Source organism: Aulonocara sp. 'chitande type north' Nkhata Bay, linkage group LG15 (assembly GCF_057382095.1).
Source record: "Aulonocara sp. 'chitande type north' Nkhata Bay isolate Kocher_YH1m ecotype deep benthic linkage group LG15, A_spYH_male_GT1.1, whole genome shotgun sequence".
Classification (NCBI taxonomy): domain Eukaryota; kingdom Metazoa; phylum Chordata; class Actinopteri; order Cichliformes; family Cichlidae; genus Aulonocara; species Aulonocara sp. 'chitande type north' Nkhata Bay.
In genome coordinates, this window is record NC_141358.1 from 24,587,167 (window position 1) to 24,606,487 (window position 19,321).

The 19,321-nt window shown below is 42.9% G+C and overlaps 1 protein-coding gene across 1 annotated transcript; it reads right to left on the reverse strand.

The window, feature by feature from the left end:
- Positions 1-10,283: 10,283 nt before the first annotated feature.
- LOC147313168 (uncharacterized) lies at positions 10,284-14,284 on the reverse strand. The gene is made up of 3 exons (XM_086262923.1): positions 14,154-14,284; positions 12,821-13,597; positions 10,284-10,380 (listed from the first exon to the last, which is right to left on the reverse strand). The coding sequence occupies exons 1-3, from the start codon at positions 14,282-14,284 to the stop codon at positions 10,284-10,286; spliced, it is 1,005 nt and encodes a 334-aa protein (XP_086119049.1).
- Between the last annotated feature and the right edge of the window lie 5,037 nt (positions 14,285-19,321).

The window sequence follows — 19,321 nt, forward strand, 5'->3', positions numbered from 1 at the left end:
GAGCGGATCGTCACACTAATACTACATCCACGTTACTGGACCCAACGGTCAGTTCAGTGGCTCCCTTCTGTGAAGTCTGAAAAGCCTCATTCCTATAGAGATAGAGGACCCAGGTTAATTTTGAAGTGAATTACTGCAGCTAGACGGATGCATGTGGGAAAATTGGCTGGCTAATTGGAGCTTGTCTGCCGTTACTTTTATAGCACAGATGGTTCGTTGCTGAAAATTTAGGGTTTTTTTTTTTAAATACAAAGCTTTTATGTTGACTCAAAATATAAAAGCAACCCCTTAATGTGTTCCAGTTTAATTCCAGCAACCATTTTGTTTGGAGTGGGTGTCAATTTTGTGAAAATGGTCATTTGTAAAGTTGTCATTCAAGCTTTTAATATAATTGCTGTAAAATGTTGTGGTACTGTATATTGTAAAAACGTGTGATTTGTGATGAGGCTCTGGTTGCATTAGCAGCTCAACTTGTGCTATAGTAATTGATTCATTCTGAAGCATTGGAGCGACGAAACATTAAGTCAGTAATGGACTTTTACAGGAGAGCTTTGCATTGAGAAAAAAGGGGGAAAAAACGTTGCTAATTATGAGCCCAACTATTATTTTTTAATTATTTGGAGTGATAAAAAAAAGTATAAATAAATTTTATGGCTATTAAAGTCAAAAGGTCAAAGGTCTGGTAAAATTTTATGTGTTTCTTGCAACATATACAGTATGTGTGAAAGAAATTAAAGCCGAAATTTCAAAATAAAAGAGGAAGTAGTAATTTTAAAACATAAGCCCCATTTTTTTTGCGCTCCATGTTCCAGTGCCTCGGTGTTAGCATTTTCAGCTCCACCATGCATGTTTTTAGAGCTCCAAAATGCTAGTGTTCCTCATCAAGCCAAAAGCATTTGAGACAATTGCTAGTATGAAATGCTCCTATATTCACAAACCTGAACTGAAATGAGTAACATTTCCAGTTCGCTGACACACAACCCAAGCAGGTGAATGATGGAAAAAATTCACCTACATCTACTGATTTTATGAACACATTAGCTTTAGAGGCCAGAGCTGATTTTTTTGTAGCGGTAAATGTGTTTATTTCAGCTGTGAAGTTGAACGTGTGTGGAGTGTGTCTCACTTTTGGAACGAGCCTCGAGTGGACATTAGAGGAACTGCAATCTTTAGCACTTCCCTACTGCGTTCATGACTCAAGGCCAGCGGTCTGTTGCCTGATTAAACAGCACTGTGCAACATAGTTGTCGTCAAACCGCCATCTCTGCCAGTTGTGCACCTCTTGGTTTTTGTGACCCGGCAGCTTGTGCTGCACCTGCTGCGGCTGGGTTTCACAGATTATTCAGAAGGAGTTGGGCACAAAGCAGCCAATATCACAAGAATAATAGAGTCCTTACCCAGTGTTTTGGCTTGAATATGATGGTAGTGCAGGATGAGGATTAGACTCCAGGTATGGTTTGAGAAGTCTTTTGAAGCTTTGAATTCTACTGACCACAGCCGCTGTTGCTCGATGGTGAAAATATGAAAGACGTCACATCTCTTGCTAATGTAGGTGTTGTCATTTCTGTGTCCTTTAGTGGAGTACAGGTCAACATAGATTTTGCTCTGACCAAAAGTTTTTTGTGATCACACTGGTTTCCATTACTGGTGAAACTGGCTATAAGCCATTTAAACTGGAAGCCTGCTTGGGAGAAGGAAAATCGCATATTACTGCTTGTTGCTGCTAAATGCTGGCTTCCCATGGTCCTCATGAATAAATACAAATTTTATTTATGTCGTAGTTTTGTACACCTCTGAAGCACCTTTTATCCATGATGACCTTACTGCATAAACTTGCTCATTAAAGAGAGGAGACTTTCCCATAACTTGTTTGAGTTCACGAGTTTAAATTGACAGATAAACTAATAACGAGTCGGTATGAAAAAGATCTTGGCTCAATAATGAATTGATTGGCATCTTTATAACATACGTTTACACTGCAGACTTACAGCACCGGTAGCCCATGTAGAGCAGATGATCTCATTAGAGTTTGGTGCCTCGCTGCATAACTTTCCATATTAATGAGGTAAAACTGATGTTTTTCCACCTTTGTTAGCATTCTTGATGACAAACCCATCATGAGCACACCTCGCGCCTGTGTCACCAGACTGTTTGGACCTCTCCCTCCACCCTTGACCCTACCCTCCCCTTGCTGGCTCAGGTGTTCCTCTGTGGAGGTTTCTTTCAGCGATTCGTCACGCTCCGGCCGGGCTGCTGCGCCGGCACGTGCCAGCCAGCTCGCCAGACGGTCACTCGGCCCAACAGGCTGCCACTGTCAGCCAGGGGCCAGGGAGTCAACGTCGGTTGGCCCTGGCAACCGGTCTTGGGCCCCGCCCTGCCCAAGGATAAGAATAGGCAGCAAACACCCCCTGCCTGCCTCCTCCCTCTCACCAAGCTTTAGGACTGAAAGTGGAGGGATTTGAACACTCACAGAGTCAGAGCTAAAAGCTGCTGACCAGTGACTGAAGTCAAGTTCTGCTGTTGAGGTTATGTACAAATTCCATTCTTACTTTTGTGTTTACACTCTTACTGCATTCTGTCAGTGCAGAATATTAACATGCACTACAAAATCCATTTTTATTTACTATTTAATGCTACCCATTACTCTTTTTCATGTATAGTGTTGCAGTAGTTGAATCTCATTTTAGCATGGCCAAAGCTTCATTGTCCAGTTTATCGCAATATCAGACTTATCAGCTATAATATTATCACTGTAACTGTTGGATATTAAAAAACTAAAACTTTACATGTGTCTGACGTGTTTTTTTTTTTTTAATTGTAAGTTAAGATCTCAGGCTTCAAACTGCTCTAAACACTTGATTTCACCTTTTTTTCTACTATTGGATCTGTGTGATTTCAGTTTGTGTGGATATCTCTGATATGGTCATCTCAGGTATTAGCTTGATTGTTCCTCTACTTCACTGTTCTTTCCATGCATTGGGTCATTCAAACTTGACTAAGTGAAGGAAGTAATCCTAAATGATGACAAACTTGGTGTTTGGTTTTTGAAATAACATGATTTAGGAATTGCAAGTCCCAATTATTACTTGATAACCAGTCAGTTTATGATATTGATCACACAAATGCTGAGTTCACTCATGTTACCAAAAGGTGCGTGGTATAAAATGTTAGCATGTAAAGACGATGTGCCATGTTCTGAATAAGTATTAAACACAAGAGAGCACTGCTATCACTTTGTTTGTGAACAAGTACGGATGGAAAACTAAATACCCAAATGGCAGTTTGTGTCCAGCAGTTGTGCAGCAGCACAGAGCTTCCAAGCTCATTTAAATAATTATGAGGAGAGGAGCTGCTGTGACCTCTGACGACCTTCCATCAGCTGCTCTGGGGCTCAGACATCAGCCAAAAACCGACCCGAGCACCAGCAGCGTCCTGAAAAACAGTCAAAACTAGCTGCACGACTTTCTGTGAATCTCCTCCATCTCTTAATAATCATGTCCCCATACAACTTTGTGAAAAATGCATTCTGTTATTTGTGTCATTGCAGAAATGCCATTATAATAATCATATAATGTTTTTTTTTCCTACTGTTGCACCTTTTCAAGCAACCTAAGTATATTATATACAGTGGGACTTCTGACATGGGGGTAGTGAAGTTGTGAAGGATCTTTGTTTAAACCTAATCAAGGATTAATACAAAACTAAGATTAAACAAATTTAGTGGGTATAGAAGTGAAGTTTAGTCATATGTGAATGTAATTTTTAGGAGGAAGGAGTTTCCTCTATGAATGTTTCCGGTGACCTTTTGAATCTATGTCCAGTAGATTCAAAAGCTCTTTTTAGTCACATTTAGGCAACTCAGACACAACTATAGAGAAATTTGTTGTTTTGGGGGAGTTTTTGGCTCTCGTTACATCAACATTTCATTTTGTTGCAGCATCTGGGTGTAGATCTTGAAGAGCCTGATAAAGAATTAGTTTATGTTCAACACAAATCTGATCAAATTAAGAGCAGAATCAGAGGATGAAAATGACGATATCTTACTAGTCTCCCCTAGAGTCGTGAGCGCTGGTTTCCTTTGAACTGCGCAGAGTTACCTCTTCTGCTGCCCATAAACACACAAATTATAGTCTGTGACTCAAAAAGCAAAAACTTTGATGGAGGCTGTAAAAGTCTGAAATGTGATCAGAATCTGAACCACTTTTACATTTTCTCTGCTAACTCATTTGGGTTTCTCATTGGCATTATTAGGCACTCAAAAATGCTAAAAGGAATGGGATCTGATTATATGGCTTAAACTGATATAAGTGACCCCTCTGATCTAAAATAAATAGGCTGAGTGCTGTCCCGTCTGCCTGTTTTTATCCAGTGCCATTGGTTTATGTGCTAATAGTAAACAGGCGCATTTGTTTCATTGCTATGAATCAGGTTTTCTCCTGAACCTGAATCAGGTTTCCAATGCTAAGAGGCTTCAGTGTGCTCATTAGAAATTCATTCTGAACAGCTTGTTATTATCTTTGGCCTCTGGATGTGTGAATAGATTTACAAGCATTAGGGCCGGGGCATTGTGTGGGGCATGTGTGGAGGAGGTCCTGGCCCCTTTGTGTTCACCAGGGCCCTCAAATCAGCTGCCCCCCCTGCAAACACAGCCCTCCGGGCCCCACCCTTTTACCTCAACCCTCTGAACAAAAGCTTACAGAACACACTGATGTTTTGAAGGATTTTAGGAATTACAGAACAGACTGTCCTTTCAACCACTGCAGATGCAAAAAGCTGTTGGCCAGTTTCCACCACAAGCGTGTACTTGTAAGGTGATGCATGCACATGTACAATGCTGAAGTGCAGGAAAATAAATGGAAACGTTAACAGATAGTGTATTAATGTATTTTAAAATAAAATGCCCTTTCCCCCCAGTTTTTAATGATGATGCTTTATGCTCTTTTTTTTTTTTTTTTTTTTTAGTTAATCACTAGTTTTCCAGCAGTAATGGTTTGAAATGGCCTGTTCCATGTTGAGGATTTTGATTTATTCTGCAGCAACAGCAAGCCTACATATTCGTCAACAGGACTATCTTAGCAACAGATGGTCTGGCCCACCACAGAGCCCTGAGTCAGTACAAAACAAAGCCGGAAACAAATTTAAAATCTTTAAAATAAATTCAGATCAAAGTTCAGTCAACAATCAAGACCAAAACCAAGTCTTAAACAAACCCCAACATATCAGAATAAACCACCTTTGTTAATGTGGTTAAAATCAGAGCAAGACAGGAAATCTGACAGGCACAGAAATGTTTTTGTCACTAATGAAAAAAAGCATTTTATGGGTTTTTTAATCCTGTGTTTTAATGCTGGAATCACCATAACAAGAATAATGTACATTATATGAACAAAACTAATAGTAAATGACTTCAGTGCTGTTTTCAAAGCCATCCAGTGGCCTGAACTGTACTGCAGGATTGACACCCTCAGCCTACACACCTCAGTGCTTTACACCTTGCAGTTTAAAATGGGGAAATCCAGCAGTGTCTCTGGTAATACTGAAATTATTTCTTTTAATATTAAATTTAATCATCCATATTTCTCTATTTTTGACTACAACTACTCTGCTGCCTCTCTGTGTCTGTGCTGTTGGGTCGAGTTAATTAGCTTCCCCACTTTGAGAGCCTTTCAAGTCAACAAGGCGATTAGGGTTTTACTTGAGCTCTGCTAATCAGAGGGGAGATGGGTATCAGAGCCCGCTGTATAGCGGTCTGTAAAGCTGATCAGCACTCATCTGCAGACCCTGACCTTGGAGATGATGTCACGCGTCCCATTGGACTGATTATACCGACACAGCAGGAGATCAAGGAGAAAGTGCTTAATGGCACTGCTGTGATAAAGACAAGAGTGAAGAGTATAACGTTAACACATGTCAGACATGCTGCTTTAGTACTTCAGCGCCCACGTATCTTGACAACAAAAGTCTGCGCAGGCAGCAAACCCTCCACTAGCTTAATCTGCACTTAAACACAATGTTCTGCTGTTTGCATCCGCCTCTTGTTGCTTGCACCACTCCATTTGTTGACTCTCGACGCCACGCTCGCTTGCCTCTGACACCAACACCTGCCGGCCCGGAAAATGCCCCCGAGCTTTGTTTGACTTATCTCGGCCTACGCAGAGACGCACAGAAGGCCTGTTTACACTGTCTGCTCCTGCTTTCCCTTTCTTTCTTCTTCTTTGTTTGAGTGTACTGAAGATAAGAGGAGGTGTGGTGGCCATGATTGAGGGCAGAGAAGAGGAGGAGGTGGAAACATACAAGGTGATGTAAGACAAGATTTTAAAACCTGAGGCACCTGGTGTGACGTAATCCAGCACGTCTCCAAATGAAAATGGAGAATTATTGAAGCTTTTAGATGCATATAATGTTGAGCTGTAGGCTCTTTTCTCATTTTAATGTGTTGTAATGCAGCTGATTGGTATTTAATATCAGTTTTCGAATAATCTGCCCATGGATTGTCACAAATACATAAATACATTTGCATTGGCCTGATACTAAAACTTATCCAAAGTTTCTGAAAGGACAATCTATCATGATAGATAAATTGACTGTGGTTTGTGGATAGTTTGTTTGTTTCGTTTTCGGTTTTGAAATTTGGATGTTGGTTTTGCGTCTATGCTGATTTTCCATAATTGGCACAGAAAACAGGCTTTAGCAGGAGTGCCAGATACACTGGGTTAATGCTCCGGTGAGATTAGGCTCTCACTTCCAGCTCGTCTTTTTTAAAATGGAGATAATGTTGTGCAGAGGAGTCTTTTAACCTAAACCACAATCCTCATGAGATTGTTTTTTACTGCCTAAACCATGAAGATGGAAGTGGGGAAAAAACACTAAACCTGTAGCTTCTCAACACAGACATTGCACAGATAAAAATCGGGGTCACAGTTGCTCCCAGTTCAGTTTTATTTATATAGCCCCAAATCAGCCCCAACAGTTGCCTCAAGGTACTTTATATTTTGAGGTAAAGACCCTACAATAATAAACAGAGAAAACCTAATTATATGACTCCCTGTGAGAAAGAGCTTTGGCGAAAGTGGGAAGAAAAATCTCCCTTTTCACAGGAACTTCCGGCAGACCCAGGCTCAGGGAGGAGCAGCCATCTCGGTTGGAGGTGAGGGGAGGAAGACAGGACTGTATTTCATTATTTGAAACACCTTCGTAACTGGTGACTGGTGCTATATGTGTTAATTGTCCCAGTGATTTAAATGCAGAAGCAGTCAGTAGAAACAAATACAATTCTGGAACTTTTCCCAACCAATCCGGTCTTTTAAGTCTGACATCATTAGCCGTTTCCGGGTCCAAACTCGACTTCTGGTTCCAAAGTCAAACGAACACTACAGCATCACTGAGAGTTACAAACTGTCTAAATTTTTTCATCTTTAATAAAATGATCAGTGTGGCTGCTCTACCAGGTGTAACAATTAAGTTTAACATCGAGGCATCCAAGAAAACAGAATTTATTAAGTTTAACGCAGTTCGCAGTTAGCAGGGAGTTAGCTCACTAGTGTCCATCTAAAGATGATATAGCATGTTCTGACTGAGGGATTTCTGAAAAATGTAAACGTTCAGCTCTGCTATCACTTCTGACATAAATGAAGACAGAAAACTAAACAGCAGTGACCTTTGTAGGGCTACTGAAGTTGGGCTAGCTGGTATATAATGCTGTGCTATGTGGTGGTTAGCTACACAGCTGTAGTTAGCATAATATAAACACAGTGAAGCTGGAGGATGAGCGCTAACTTTTTTCCACCGATAAAAGTTAACGTGAGGGTTCCCGATGGTTAGGGACAAATGCAATCACATGGCAGGATGCTGTAAACGGACCAAACTTCAGTCAGGAGAACAACTGAGATAATCCATCCCTAATACGAGGTTAATCATTAATATACTGCTGCATGGGCTGGGCTGTAGTTCCATCGTAATGTTTTAACAACTAAGCTTTAGAATGTGCTGCCGATGAATAGTCGTAATAAAAGAAGAGAGAGGCCGACAGTGATCACTGACTTTTTTACGGGCTTGTTCAGATTAAATAGAAAGCATTAAAGCATGTTAAAAACACAACAGCCTTAATAAACACAGAGAAGTTTGTAACCGGTAGCAGGGTTCATGTGTCATCATTTAACAACCGGTTAAGTATTTAATGTACAGTAAAGAAAAGATACAGACTTGTGCAATATATTTATATCTCTACAAAGCTCTGTATACACTTAGCCTTTGTACAATTATTTTTATAGTAATTTTGTTTTGAAAACAACTTTTTTTAAAATAATAATTGGCAGTAATAGTTCTACTCTGAGCCCCTCTTGACTGACCAAGTCCTCACCCTAATCTCTAAGGGTGAGATTAGGAGGAAGCTCATTATCCCCGCCAAACCTACATTCTCTTTTTACAAATATTCAATCTTAAAGTAAATCTAAAACAAGACATGTGACAAAAAATAACCTTCAAAAGAAAACAGGAAGTAACCAGAAAACAAATAACCAACTCTAGCCTTGTACGACAGAGATTTGGTAAAAACGACAAAACTAAAAAAACAAAACAAAAAACAACCTGCACACGTGATTTCAGACACTGTCAGAATCTGAATGATGTCAAGCTGATCTTTCTAAGTCATCATTTTAGATAACATATAAATGTAACAGCATTGTCTCACTGCAGTGGTCAGGTTTGAGCCCGTGTGGGTGATGAACAGGTTAATCCAGGAAGGACGGAAAATTAGATCCACACTTATGGTCAATTTCATATTACCAAATAACCCAACATTGGACATACTGTTAATTTTTTTTCTAGTGTGAGAAAGCAAGAAAGGAACGAAAAGAAACTTTGTATTTGCTTTTCACGCAGGCAACAGCAAAATAGGGGAAAACAGCTTTAACATTGCCGGTGATCCCACATGTGTACATGCTGCAGGCAAACACAAACACACAGGGTGTAACATTACTCCCCGTCCTCCCCTAACAGCATTACAGAGCTGTGGACGTCTGATTAAACCAGCAAAATCAAATCACGTCGTGTCGCTTTCATGTCTGATAGAAAGTCGTCTGACGTGGGGAAGCGAGCGAGGGAGCAAGGCTGACGATGAAAAACACACAAACACTTTGAGTCTTTTTCTTATTTTACTGATTCAACATATAAAGAAAATGATGGGAGGAGGATTTCTGTGTCTGTCCTCTTTTACAAATGAGCATTGAATTCTCCAAACATCTTTTATTGATTAAAAACGTCTCATTTGTCTTCATGAAGACTTAAACTGGTCTACTTCAATCTAAACACCTTTGGGATGAGTCAGCGCGCCAATCGCTATCAACACCTGCTGCGAGAGAAAACCCCTGCAACAGGTTCAGCATCTGGATGAAGACACGAGGAAGCTGCTACGGCTACAGACAGATGCTTCTGGTTTTTAGTAAAAATCAGACTCGGTGTGCAAAACAAGAACAAAAACACAATTTTAGTTCCTGAGATTGAGATGATGAAGAGCCGACACTCATCGGTGGGTGATAGGACAGACCGTAATGCACATTCATTCTTATCAGCTGAAACACAACGCTGCATTTGACGTCATTGTTTACATTGTCCAAGTTCTTTCTGATTGGGCGATCCTACCTCAGTTATTTTACACATTATTAACAGCTTTACTAAGAAAGGCAGACAGTACCTCAGGATTTAATATCTTTCAACTTTGAATCCAGGTTATCAGAGAATTCTTAAACAGGAGTAGTCCCATGATCTTCCGGCTTCTTGGGGGAGATTTAAGCCGCTGCTTTTACACACATGAAAGTTTCTGCTGTGGTTTAACTATGCTTCAAATGTCTGTTGTACTCATTTGAAAGTGGGTGTTTCTTAACTAATTAATTCTTAACTGAGCAATCTGCATGCAAAAGCAGATGCTTTCACTTCATATTTTATCAGGCAGATTTGTTTCCTGACACTAACAGACTCTGATTGGGATAAAGAAAAAATGCTGAATATAAAGGAACAGTTTTCAAGTTTTTGAGTATAGCATTGAGACAGTTAAACTTGTGAGATATTGATCTGGTCAGTTAAATAGAGGGGGTTATATCAGTTTCAGCTGCTTTGGTGTTCATAAAATTAACCACAGGTACACTAGGGGTCAAGAAGGTTTGCTGTGTCTCCCAGCAGTCTCGAGAGCATTAAGGAGATTCCCGGACAGGTGATTGAGGGGGACAGGGCCGTAGAAGGCACTTAGAAACAGACTTCGTGAGGGTGGCCTAAGGGTACAATGTCCTCTAGTGGACCCTGTGCTGTCTGCCCTCTCTCTGCACCGTGGAGCCCAACTGGCGTTTGCCATAGAAGGCCATAGTTGACAGGTTCATCACTGGTGCCCTGTGATTTTCACAGATAAGAGCAGGTTCACTCTGAGCACATGTGACAGATATGAAAGGGTTTGGAGAAGCTGTAGAAAATGTTCTGTTTCTTGTAACATTGTTCAGCATGACTGGTTTGGTGGTGGGTCAGTGATGGTCTGGGGAGGCAAATCCATGAAGAGACACACCGACCTCTACAGGCCAGGCAACGGCACCCGACCGCCTTTGGGTCTCAGGACAAAATGGTTTGATACATTGTCAGACCATTGCAGTGGGTCCAGGTTCCTCCTTGCACACAAGTGTCACGGCGAGTGAGGTGAGCTGTGTGGAGGAAATGAAGGAGGATCCAAATGCAGGCAGTCGTGAAGGTGTAAAGGTGGTTTATTGAACATGAAAGTAAATACAAACGGCAAATGGAGCTAGAACTAAACTATACTGGGATCAACTAAACTACAGAGCACAAACCTTAATGAGAACGACCAGAAGAGACTAACGGCGGACAGCAGGGAGAACACACGGGTGAGACATGGTAGAAACGCAGATGAGGCAGGGTGGAATACACAGACAGACCAGCAACTACAATAACGGAGGACATGACTTAAATACACCCAGAGAAACACAGGGGAATTACACACAGGTGGTGGACACAGCTGGGAATGATCAACAAGACGAGACAGAGGTAAAACTGAACACACTCACATGAGACCCAGACTTTCACAATAAAACAGGAAATGAGAACACCACACCAAGATGCAGACCTGACACTGAGAGACAGACAGAATGACACATGGAACCTGAACTAAACGTGAGATACAACCGAGAACAAATCCTTAAACATGAAACTCAAATAATAAACATCATAATCATCATCATAAACACAACAAGAAAACAATCCCTGATGCAAACTAAAACCAAAACATAATAACCTCAAACATGGAATAACAAAAAAATGAAACTCCACATACTGGGTCCAACGGACCCAGACCCGTGACAGTACCCCCCCTCAAAGGGCTGGCTCCCGACAGCCCCAAACAAAAAGCACAAGCACCAAGCCAGGGCGGGCGGAGGGGGCCCAGGAAGGAGGGCCCGAAACACAAAAAACCAGGAGCACGAGAGTCCAGAACCAAAACACGACTGTTCACTAGTCCATAACACAGTCAGGGGGCCGACCATGCACACAGCAACGGCGGCGACGGGCAAACAGTTCTGGGGATCGACCGTGCACACGGCAACGGCGGCGACGGGCAAACAGTTCTGGGGACAGACCGTGCACACGGCAACGGCGGCGATGGGCAAACAGTTCTGGAGGCCGACCCCTTGGAAGGTAGCGGCAGCCACTGAGCAGGTCCGGAGGACGGCCGCGATGCCAGCGGCGGCGACGAACTCCTTCCGGAGGCCGTCCCCGAAGGCCATGATGCCATCTTAGAGGCCCGGAAAACGGCCGGCAGAGGCGAGGCGGAACGAGTCGAGCTGGCACCGAGGCAACCACAGGACCAGACGAGGGCGGAGCTGAAGCTGGACCAGGCGAAGATGATGAGGGCGGAGCTGAAGCTGGACCAGGCGAAGATGATGAAGACACGGAGGCTGGACCAGGCGAAGATGATGATGACGGCAGCGGGACGGCTGCGGAACCTGACGGCAGCGGGACAAATACAATTCTGGAACTTTTCCCAACCAATCCGGTCTTTTAAGTCTGACATCATTAGCCGTTTCCGGGTCCAAACTCGACTTCTGGTTCCAAAGTCAAACGAACACTACAGCATCACTGAGAGTTACAAACTGTCTAAATTTTTTCATCTTTAATAAAATGATCAGTGTGGCTGCTCTACCAGGTGTAACAATTAAGTTTAACATCGAGGCATCCAAGAAAACAGAATTTATTAAGTTTAACGCAGTTCGCAGTTAGCAGGGAGTTAGCTCACTAGTGTCCATCTAAAGATGATATAGCATGTTCTGACTGAGGGATTTCTGAAAAATGTAAACGTTCAGCTCTGCTATCACTTCTGACATAAATGAAGACAGAAAACTAAACAGCAGTGACCTTTGTAGGGCTACTGAAGTTGGGCTAGCTGGTATATAATGCTGTGCTATGTGGTGGTTAGCTACACAGCTGTAGTTAGCATAATATAAACACAGTGAAGCTGGAGGATGAGCGCTAACTTTTTTCCACCGATAAAAGTTAACGTGAGGGTTCCCGATGGTTAGGGACAAATGCAATCACATGGCAGGATGCTGTAAACGGACCAAACTTCAGTCAGGAGAACAACTGAGATAATCCATCCCTAATACGAGGTTAATCATTAATATACTGCTGCATGGGCTGGGCTGTAGTTCCATCGTAATGTTTTAACAACTAAGCTTTAGAATGTGCTGCCGATGAATAGTCGTAATAAAAGAAGAGAGAGGCCGACAGTGATCACTGACTTTTTTACCTGACGGCAGCGGGACGGCTGCGGAACCTGACGGCTGCGGAACCTGACGGCGGCGGTGATGCTCCAGGAGGTGATGTGGAGATGTGCTGGCTGGGTCCTCCAGGACCCTCAGCTAACGAGGCGTGGTGCTGGGTGGGCTCCTCGGACCCTCCAGCAGACGTGGCATGAGGCTGGACGGGCTCCTCGGGCCCTCCAGCAGACGTGGCATGAGGCTGGACGGGCTCCTCGGGCCCTCCAGTGGAACCAGTCTCTGAAGCAGCAGGTACGGAGACCTCTGCCAGTGTGGACACTGGCTGGGACTGAGCAGCACCGTGGCTAGACTCAGGCAGCAACAGTGGGATACAGTCCTCAGAGGGCTGAAAGTGTTCCCCAATACACTCAGCAGAGGACTGAGGCGGACGGGTGAACTCACTTGAACTCTCAGGGGGTGCTGAGAGCCGAGACTGTTCTGGTGAGTTCTCCGGTGAGGCTGCTGGTGCTGGCGTCTTGACCTCTAGGGGTCCAGAGTTGGCTGGTGACTGACACCCAGCCTCTGGGGAGGCCCTAGAGGGAGCAACTGTCTCTGAAATGGCCAGCTTAAATGAACCAGCAAAAGTTTGTGTGGAGTGTGTTCCCTGCTTGTAATGAGGCTGTGAGGATAAAGGCTGGGTAAATGAGTGGACAGGCTGCTGAACTGGTGGCAACTGAGCTACAGGTAGCGAAGTAGTAACAGGTGGTGGAGTGGCTGGCTGAACTGATAATAAGGCTGATGAATCTCTTGCCAACTGAGCTATTGACTGGGCTATGGACTGTAACATGGTGTCATGTTACAGTCCATAGCCCTCAGGCCCCTCTTCTGTGGAACCAGCTTCCAGTTTGGATTCGGGAGACAGACACTCTCTACTTTTAAGATTAGGCTTAAAACTTTTCTTTTTGCTAAAGCATATAGTTAGGGCTGGACCAGGTGACCCTGAATACTCCCTTAGTTATGCTGCAATAGATGTAGGCTGCCGGGGGATTCCCATAATGCATTGAGTTTTTCCTTTCCAGTCACCTTTCTCACTCACTATGTATTAATAGACCTCTCTGCATTGAATCATATCTGTTATTAACCTCTGTCTCTCTTCCACAGCATGTCTTTATCCTGTCTTCCTTCTCTCACCCCAACCGGTCGCAGCAGATGGCCGCCCCTCCCTGAGCCTGGTTCTGCCGGAGGTTTCTTCCTGTTAAAAGGGAGATTTTCCTTCCCACTGTCGCCAAAGTGCTTGCTCATAGGGGGTCATATGATTGTTGGGTTTTTCTCTGTATCTATGAAGCACCTTGAGGCGACTTTTGTTGTGATTTGGCGCTATATAAATAAAATTGAATTGAATTGGTGTCTACTGGGTCTGACTGTGACTGTAATGGAGGTGATGATTGAGCGGCTGACTGAGTTAGCGACTGCTGGGCAGCTAACCGAGCTACCGGCTGAGCAGCTGACTCAACGAACACAGCCCCGGTATAAACAGTCATATGAACTGGTGAAACAGACGGAGCGTCTTTTCCACTCACCACAGCCGGCAGTTCCGAAGTCCTAATCTCCGGCTGTGGGGCGACGCGCCGACGGCGCGATCGTCGCTTCCTCCCGGGCAAAACCTCCGGCGGGCCGGGCAAAACCTCCGGCGGGCCGGGCAAAACCTCCCGGCCCGCCGGTCAAAACCTCCCGGCCCGCCGGTCTTGCATGTCTTGCACGAGTGGGTGTAGTGAGTCCAATAGCCAGGGATAATCCGTGAGCAGCTGTTGCAGTCTGGCTTCCAGAACGTGGAGGAATGCTTCTCCCTCATGCTCTAGCCACAGGTTGATTATTTTTGAAGCGGAGTTCGTGATGAGGTCCCGAAGCTCCGTGGGTGGGGTGAATGCCGCTGGATCCATATCTGGCTGGTCCGTACTGTCACGGCGAGTGAGGTGAGCCGTGTGGAGGAAATGAAGGAGGATCCAAATGCAGGCAGTCGTGAAGGTGTAAAGGTGGTTTATTGAACATGAAAGTAAATACAAACGGCAAATGGAGCTAAAACTAAACTATACTGGGATCAACTAAACTACAGAGCACAAACCTTAACGAGAACGACCAGAAGAGACTAACGGCGGACAGCAGGGAGAACACACGGGTGAGACATGGTAGAAATGCAGATGAGGCAGGGTGGAATACACAGACAGACCAGCAACTACAATAACGGAGGACATGACTTAAATACACCCAGAGAAACACAGGGGAATTACACACAGGTGGTGGACACAGCTGGGAATGATCAACAAGACGAGACAGAGGTAAAACTGAACACACTCACATGAGACCCAGACCTTCACAATAAAACAGGAAATGAGAACACCACACCAAGACGCAGACCTGACACTGAGAGACAGACAGAATGACACATGGAACCTGAACTAAACTAAACGTGAGATACAACCGAGAACAAATCCTTAAACATGAAACTCAAATAATAAACATCATAATCATCATCATAAACACAACAAGAGAACAAGAAAACAATCCCTGATGCAAACTAAAACCAAAACATAATAACCTCAAACATGGAATAACAAAAACATGAAACTCCACATACTGGGTCCAACGGACCCAGACCCGTGACAGTACCCCCCCTCAAAGGGCTGGCTCCCGACAGCCCCAAACAAAAAGCACAAGCACCAAGCCAGGGCGGGCGGAGGGGGCCCAGGAAGGAGGGCCCGAAACACAAAAAACCAGGAGCACGAGAGTCCAGAACCAAAACACGACTGTTCACTAGTCCATAACACAGTCGGGGGGCCGACCATGCCGTGACAACAAGAGTATGCAAGCAGTTCCTGGAGGATGAAGGAATGAATATGACTCACTGGTCTGATGCGACCTCACACTTGCCTGACATAAATCCAACAAAACACCTCTGGGACACTATATTTTGGTCCATCCAACGCCGCCAGGTTGCACCTCAGACTGTCCAGGAGCTCAGTGATGCTCTGGTCCAGGTCTGGGAAGAGATCCCTCAGGACATCGTCCATAGTGTTGTTAGGAATTTGCCCAAACGTTGTCAGGCATGCATGCAAGCACGTGGAGGCCAAACAAAGTACTGAGTAACATTTTGAGTTGCTGCAATTAACTTTTGGTAAAATATACACACCTTCATTTTTTTCACTTTGATCTTCGGGGTGTGTTTGAATTCAGCTCTCTGTAGACTGAAAATTTTCATTTCCATCAAACATTATGGTGCCCCTTCATTCCTAACTCATTCTTCAATACACATCGGTACAGATAACTGTCACGATGTTTTTTTTCCTTACTGAGATCTGACGTGTTTTTTATTGATCCTGTAATTTTTTTGAGCAGCTTACGTGTACACAGCTGCAGTTCGTGTTCGTATTCACTTACAGTTTGAGTCGTGCGGCTCTGACAGCTGCTGCTTTCAGTTCCGACTCTGGTCTCTTTATTTCTCTGCAAACGCTGCTGTGGTGCTCCATTATGGTTTGTGTGTGTGTGTGTGTTATCTGTAGCTCTTATCTGCAGTCTGTTCCCCAGGTGGCTTACACATGTCAGAGCCACACAAGAAGAGACTGACTGATGTAAGTGTGTGTGTGTGTGTGTGTGTGTGTGTGTGTGTGTGTGTGTGTGTGTGTGTGTGTGTGTGTGTTGTGAAAGTTCTCAGCACTTTTCCAAAAATGGAGATGAAAGACGAGGTGTTTCATTTTGGTGTTTAACAGATTCGGGCTTCATTAATCTGTCCTGTCTGTCCGTGAGGCTGTTACACAGAAGATTTGGACACTGAACTACAGCAGACACAAATCCTCTGCACGTCTGGGACTGTGGGACTGCGAGTAGCTTTGCAGTCGTCATGCCTCACTTCAACTTTCGTTTCCATCTATTTGTGTTCATATTGCAACTCTTTTTATCTGCTTCTGTCTTTTTCTGGTCTGTTTGCTTCTTGTTCTGGATGTTGTGTGTCCATTTTTCTGTTTGAACTGCTGGGTTTATCTCAAATTACACTTTAAGCTCCTGACGTTACTACATGAAGTGCGTGGATGGCACAGATTTATATTGAATCTCTTTGTGATTTCATTTGAGGTTATTTGTTTTCTCTTTGGGTCTCTGCTGCCGTTTATATTCTAGCAATTTTTGTGTGGTTTGAATGTCTTTGTGGCTCTTTTTTGGTTATTTCGTCACTATTGTTTTTTGTTGTTTAATGTCTTTTTTATAGCTTGTTCATATTTAGTCTCTGTGTGGTCGTTTTTGGCTGTTTTCAGTCCTTCTGGGCTAGAGCTGCAAACACTCATTTTATATAGTTTCAGGTATTTTTTTTTTAAATTTTAATTATTTTTGTGGGTAAAATAAGCATTTGCTGGCCTAAACAAATAATAACAGAATTATAATGTGGTTTATAAGAGTGCGGTGAGGGTTCTTATGGCTTAAAATACATACAAATAATAAAACAAACCTTCATGGATTTCATCTATGCTTTTAATCTTTATGTAATGTTTTTAGTCCTTTGTGCCTGTTTTTGATCTCATGTCATGCTTCAGCTGCTATTTCCAGGATCAAAAGGTGCTCTGGCACAATTTTAATGCCAACATTGAGAAGAAGTCCTTTAAATTGAACATCTCCAAAGACATCCCCACGTGTTGAGACAAACGAATACTGAGAGGTGCTGAAGCAGTGTTCATTTGTAAGTGAATGTAAAGTAAAAAGCCTTCAAATAATTCAAAAGCCTTCATATCAAGAATTAGAGTGCACTATTATTATTAATTTATTCAACACACCACACTCCAAAAAGTATTTATGCCCCGACTATTACATGCCAATTTTTCTTTTTGTTACAAAAGCACCATGTAAAATTCTGTGCAATCTGGATATTTACTTTTCAGTTTACACCAAACACATTTTCCTTTAAGATAAAAAAAAAAAACACTTTGATTTGATATATTTCAGTTCAAAATAATCATTTCATGTTTATGAAGGCCCAGAATAATTTTCTTTAGACACTTCTGGCTTCAGCAAAACCAAAATTGTAATGGCTAAAAAGCTCAAATCCAAGTGGTGGGTACATCCATCTTTTATCTACAGTCTATTGACAAACCTCAAACTGTCACATAATAAAATAATAATCGATAAGAACACATACAGTGGGGCAAAAAAGTATTTAGTCAGCCACCGATTGTGCAAGTTCCCCCACTTAAAATGATGACAGAGGTCAGTAATTTGCACCAGAGGTACACTTCAACTGTGAGAGACAGAATGTGAAAAACAAATCCATGAATTCACATGGTAGGATTTGTAAAGAATTTATTCGTAAATTAGGGTGGAAAATAAGTATTTGGTCACCTCAAACAAGGAAAATCTCTGGCTCTCACAGACCTGTAACGTCTTCTGTAAGAAGCTTTTCTGTCCCCCACTCGTTACCTGTATGAATGGCACGTGTTTGAACTCATCATCTGTATAAAAGACACCTGTCCACAGCCTCAAACAGTCAGACTCCAAACTCCGCCATGGCCAAGACCAAAGAGCTTTCGAAGGACACCAGGAAAAGTATTGTAGACCTGCACCAGACTGGGAAGAGTGAATCTACAATAGGCAAGCAGCTTGGTGTGAAAAAATCAACTGTGGGAGCAATCATCAGAAAATGGAAGACATACAAGACCACTGATAATCAAATTCAAATTCAAATTCAAATTCAAATTTTATTTGTCACGTACACAGTCATACACAGTACGATATGTAGTGAAATGCTTGGACAACTGCTCGTGACCTAAAGAGAACAAAAAAGGAAAAGGCTATGAATAAGATAGGAAATAAATATGAAAAATTAAAAAGGGTAAATTTAACTAGGAAGGAATAAAATATAAATTAAGGTTAAAAATGAAATAACTGTATAACACAAATTAGAATGAAGGGTAAATTTAACTGGGAAGAATAAGATAAAGATAAATATATAAATTAAAGTTGAAAATAAAATAACTGTACAACAAAATACACAATACACAATATAGAACTATATAAGAATGTATGAAGAAATCTAAATATAAATAAATATATACACAATAACAGCAGCTGTACAAGTATTAACCGGAAATGAAGAATATAGTGACCAGTGTTGTGCAAAACCAAAGTCCAGAAAGTCCAGTGTGTGTGTAAGAACCACATGTGTGGGTCAGTACTGTGTGGTGGTGTGACTGAGAGACCGTATCGCCTGCGGGAAGAAGCTCCTCCTCAGTCTCTCTGTGTTGGTCTTCAGGGAGCGGAATCGCTTTCCTGACCTCAACAGAGAGAACAGTCTGTTGTTGGGATGGCTGAGGTCCTTCACGATCTTCCTGGCCTTGGTCCAGCACCGCCTGCTGTAGATTGAGTGCAGGTCAGGGAGCTCGGAGCGGATGGTAATAATCTCCCTCGATCTGGGGCTCCACGCAAGATCTCATCCCGTGGGGTCAAAATGATCATGAGAACGGTGAGCAAAGATCCCAGAACCACACGGGGGGACCTGGTGAATGACCTGCAGAGAGCTGGGACCAAAGTAACAAAGGTCA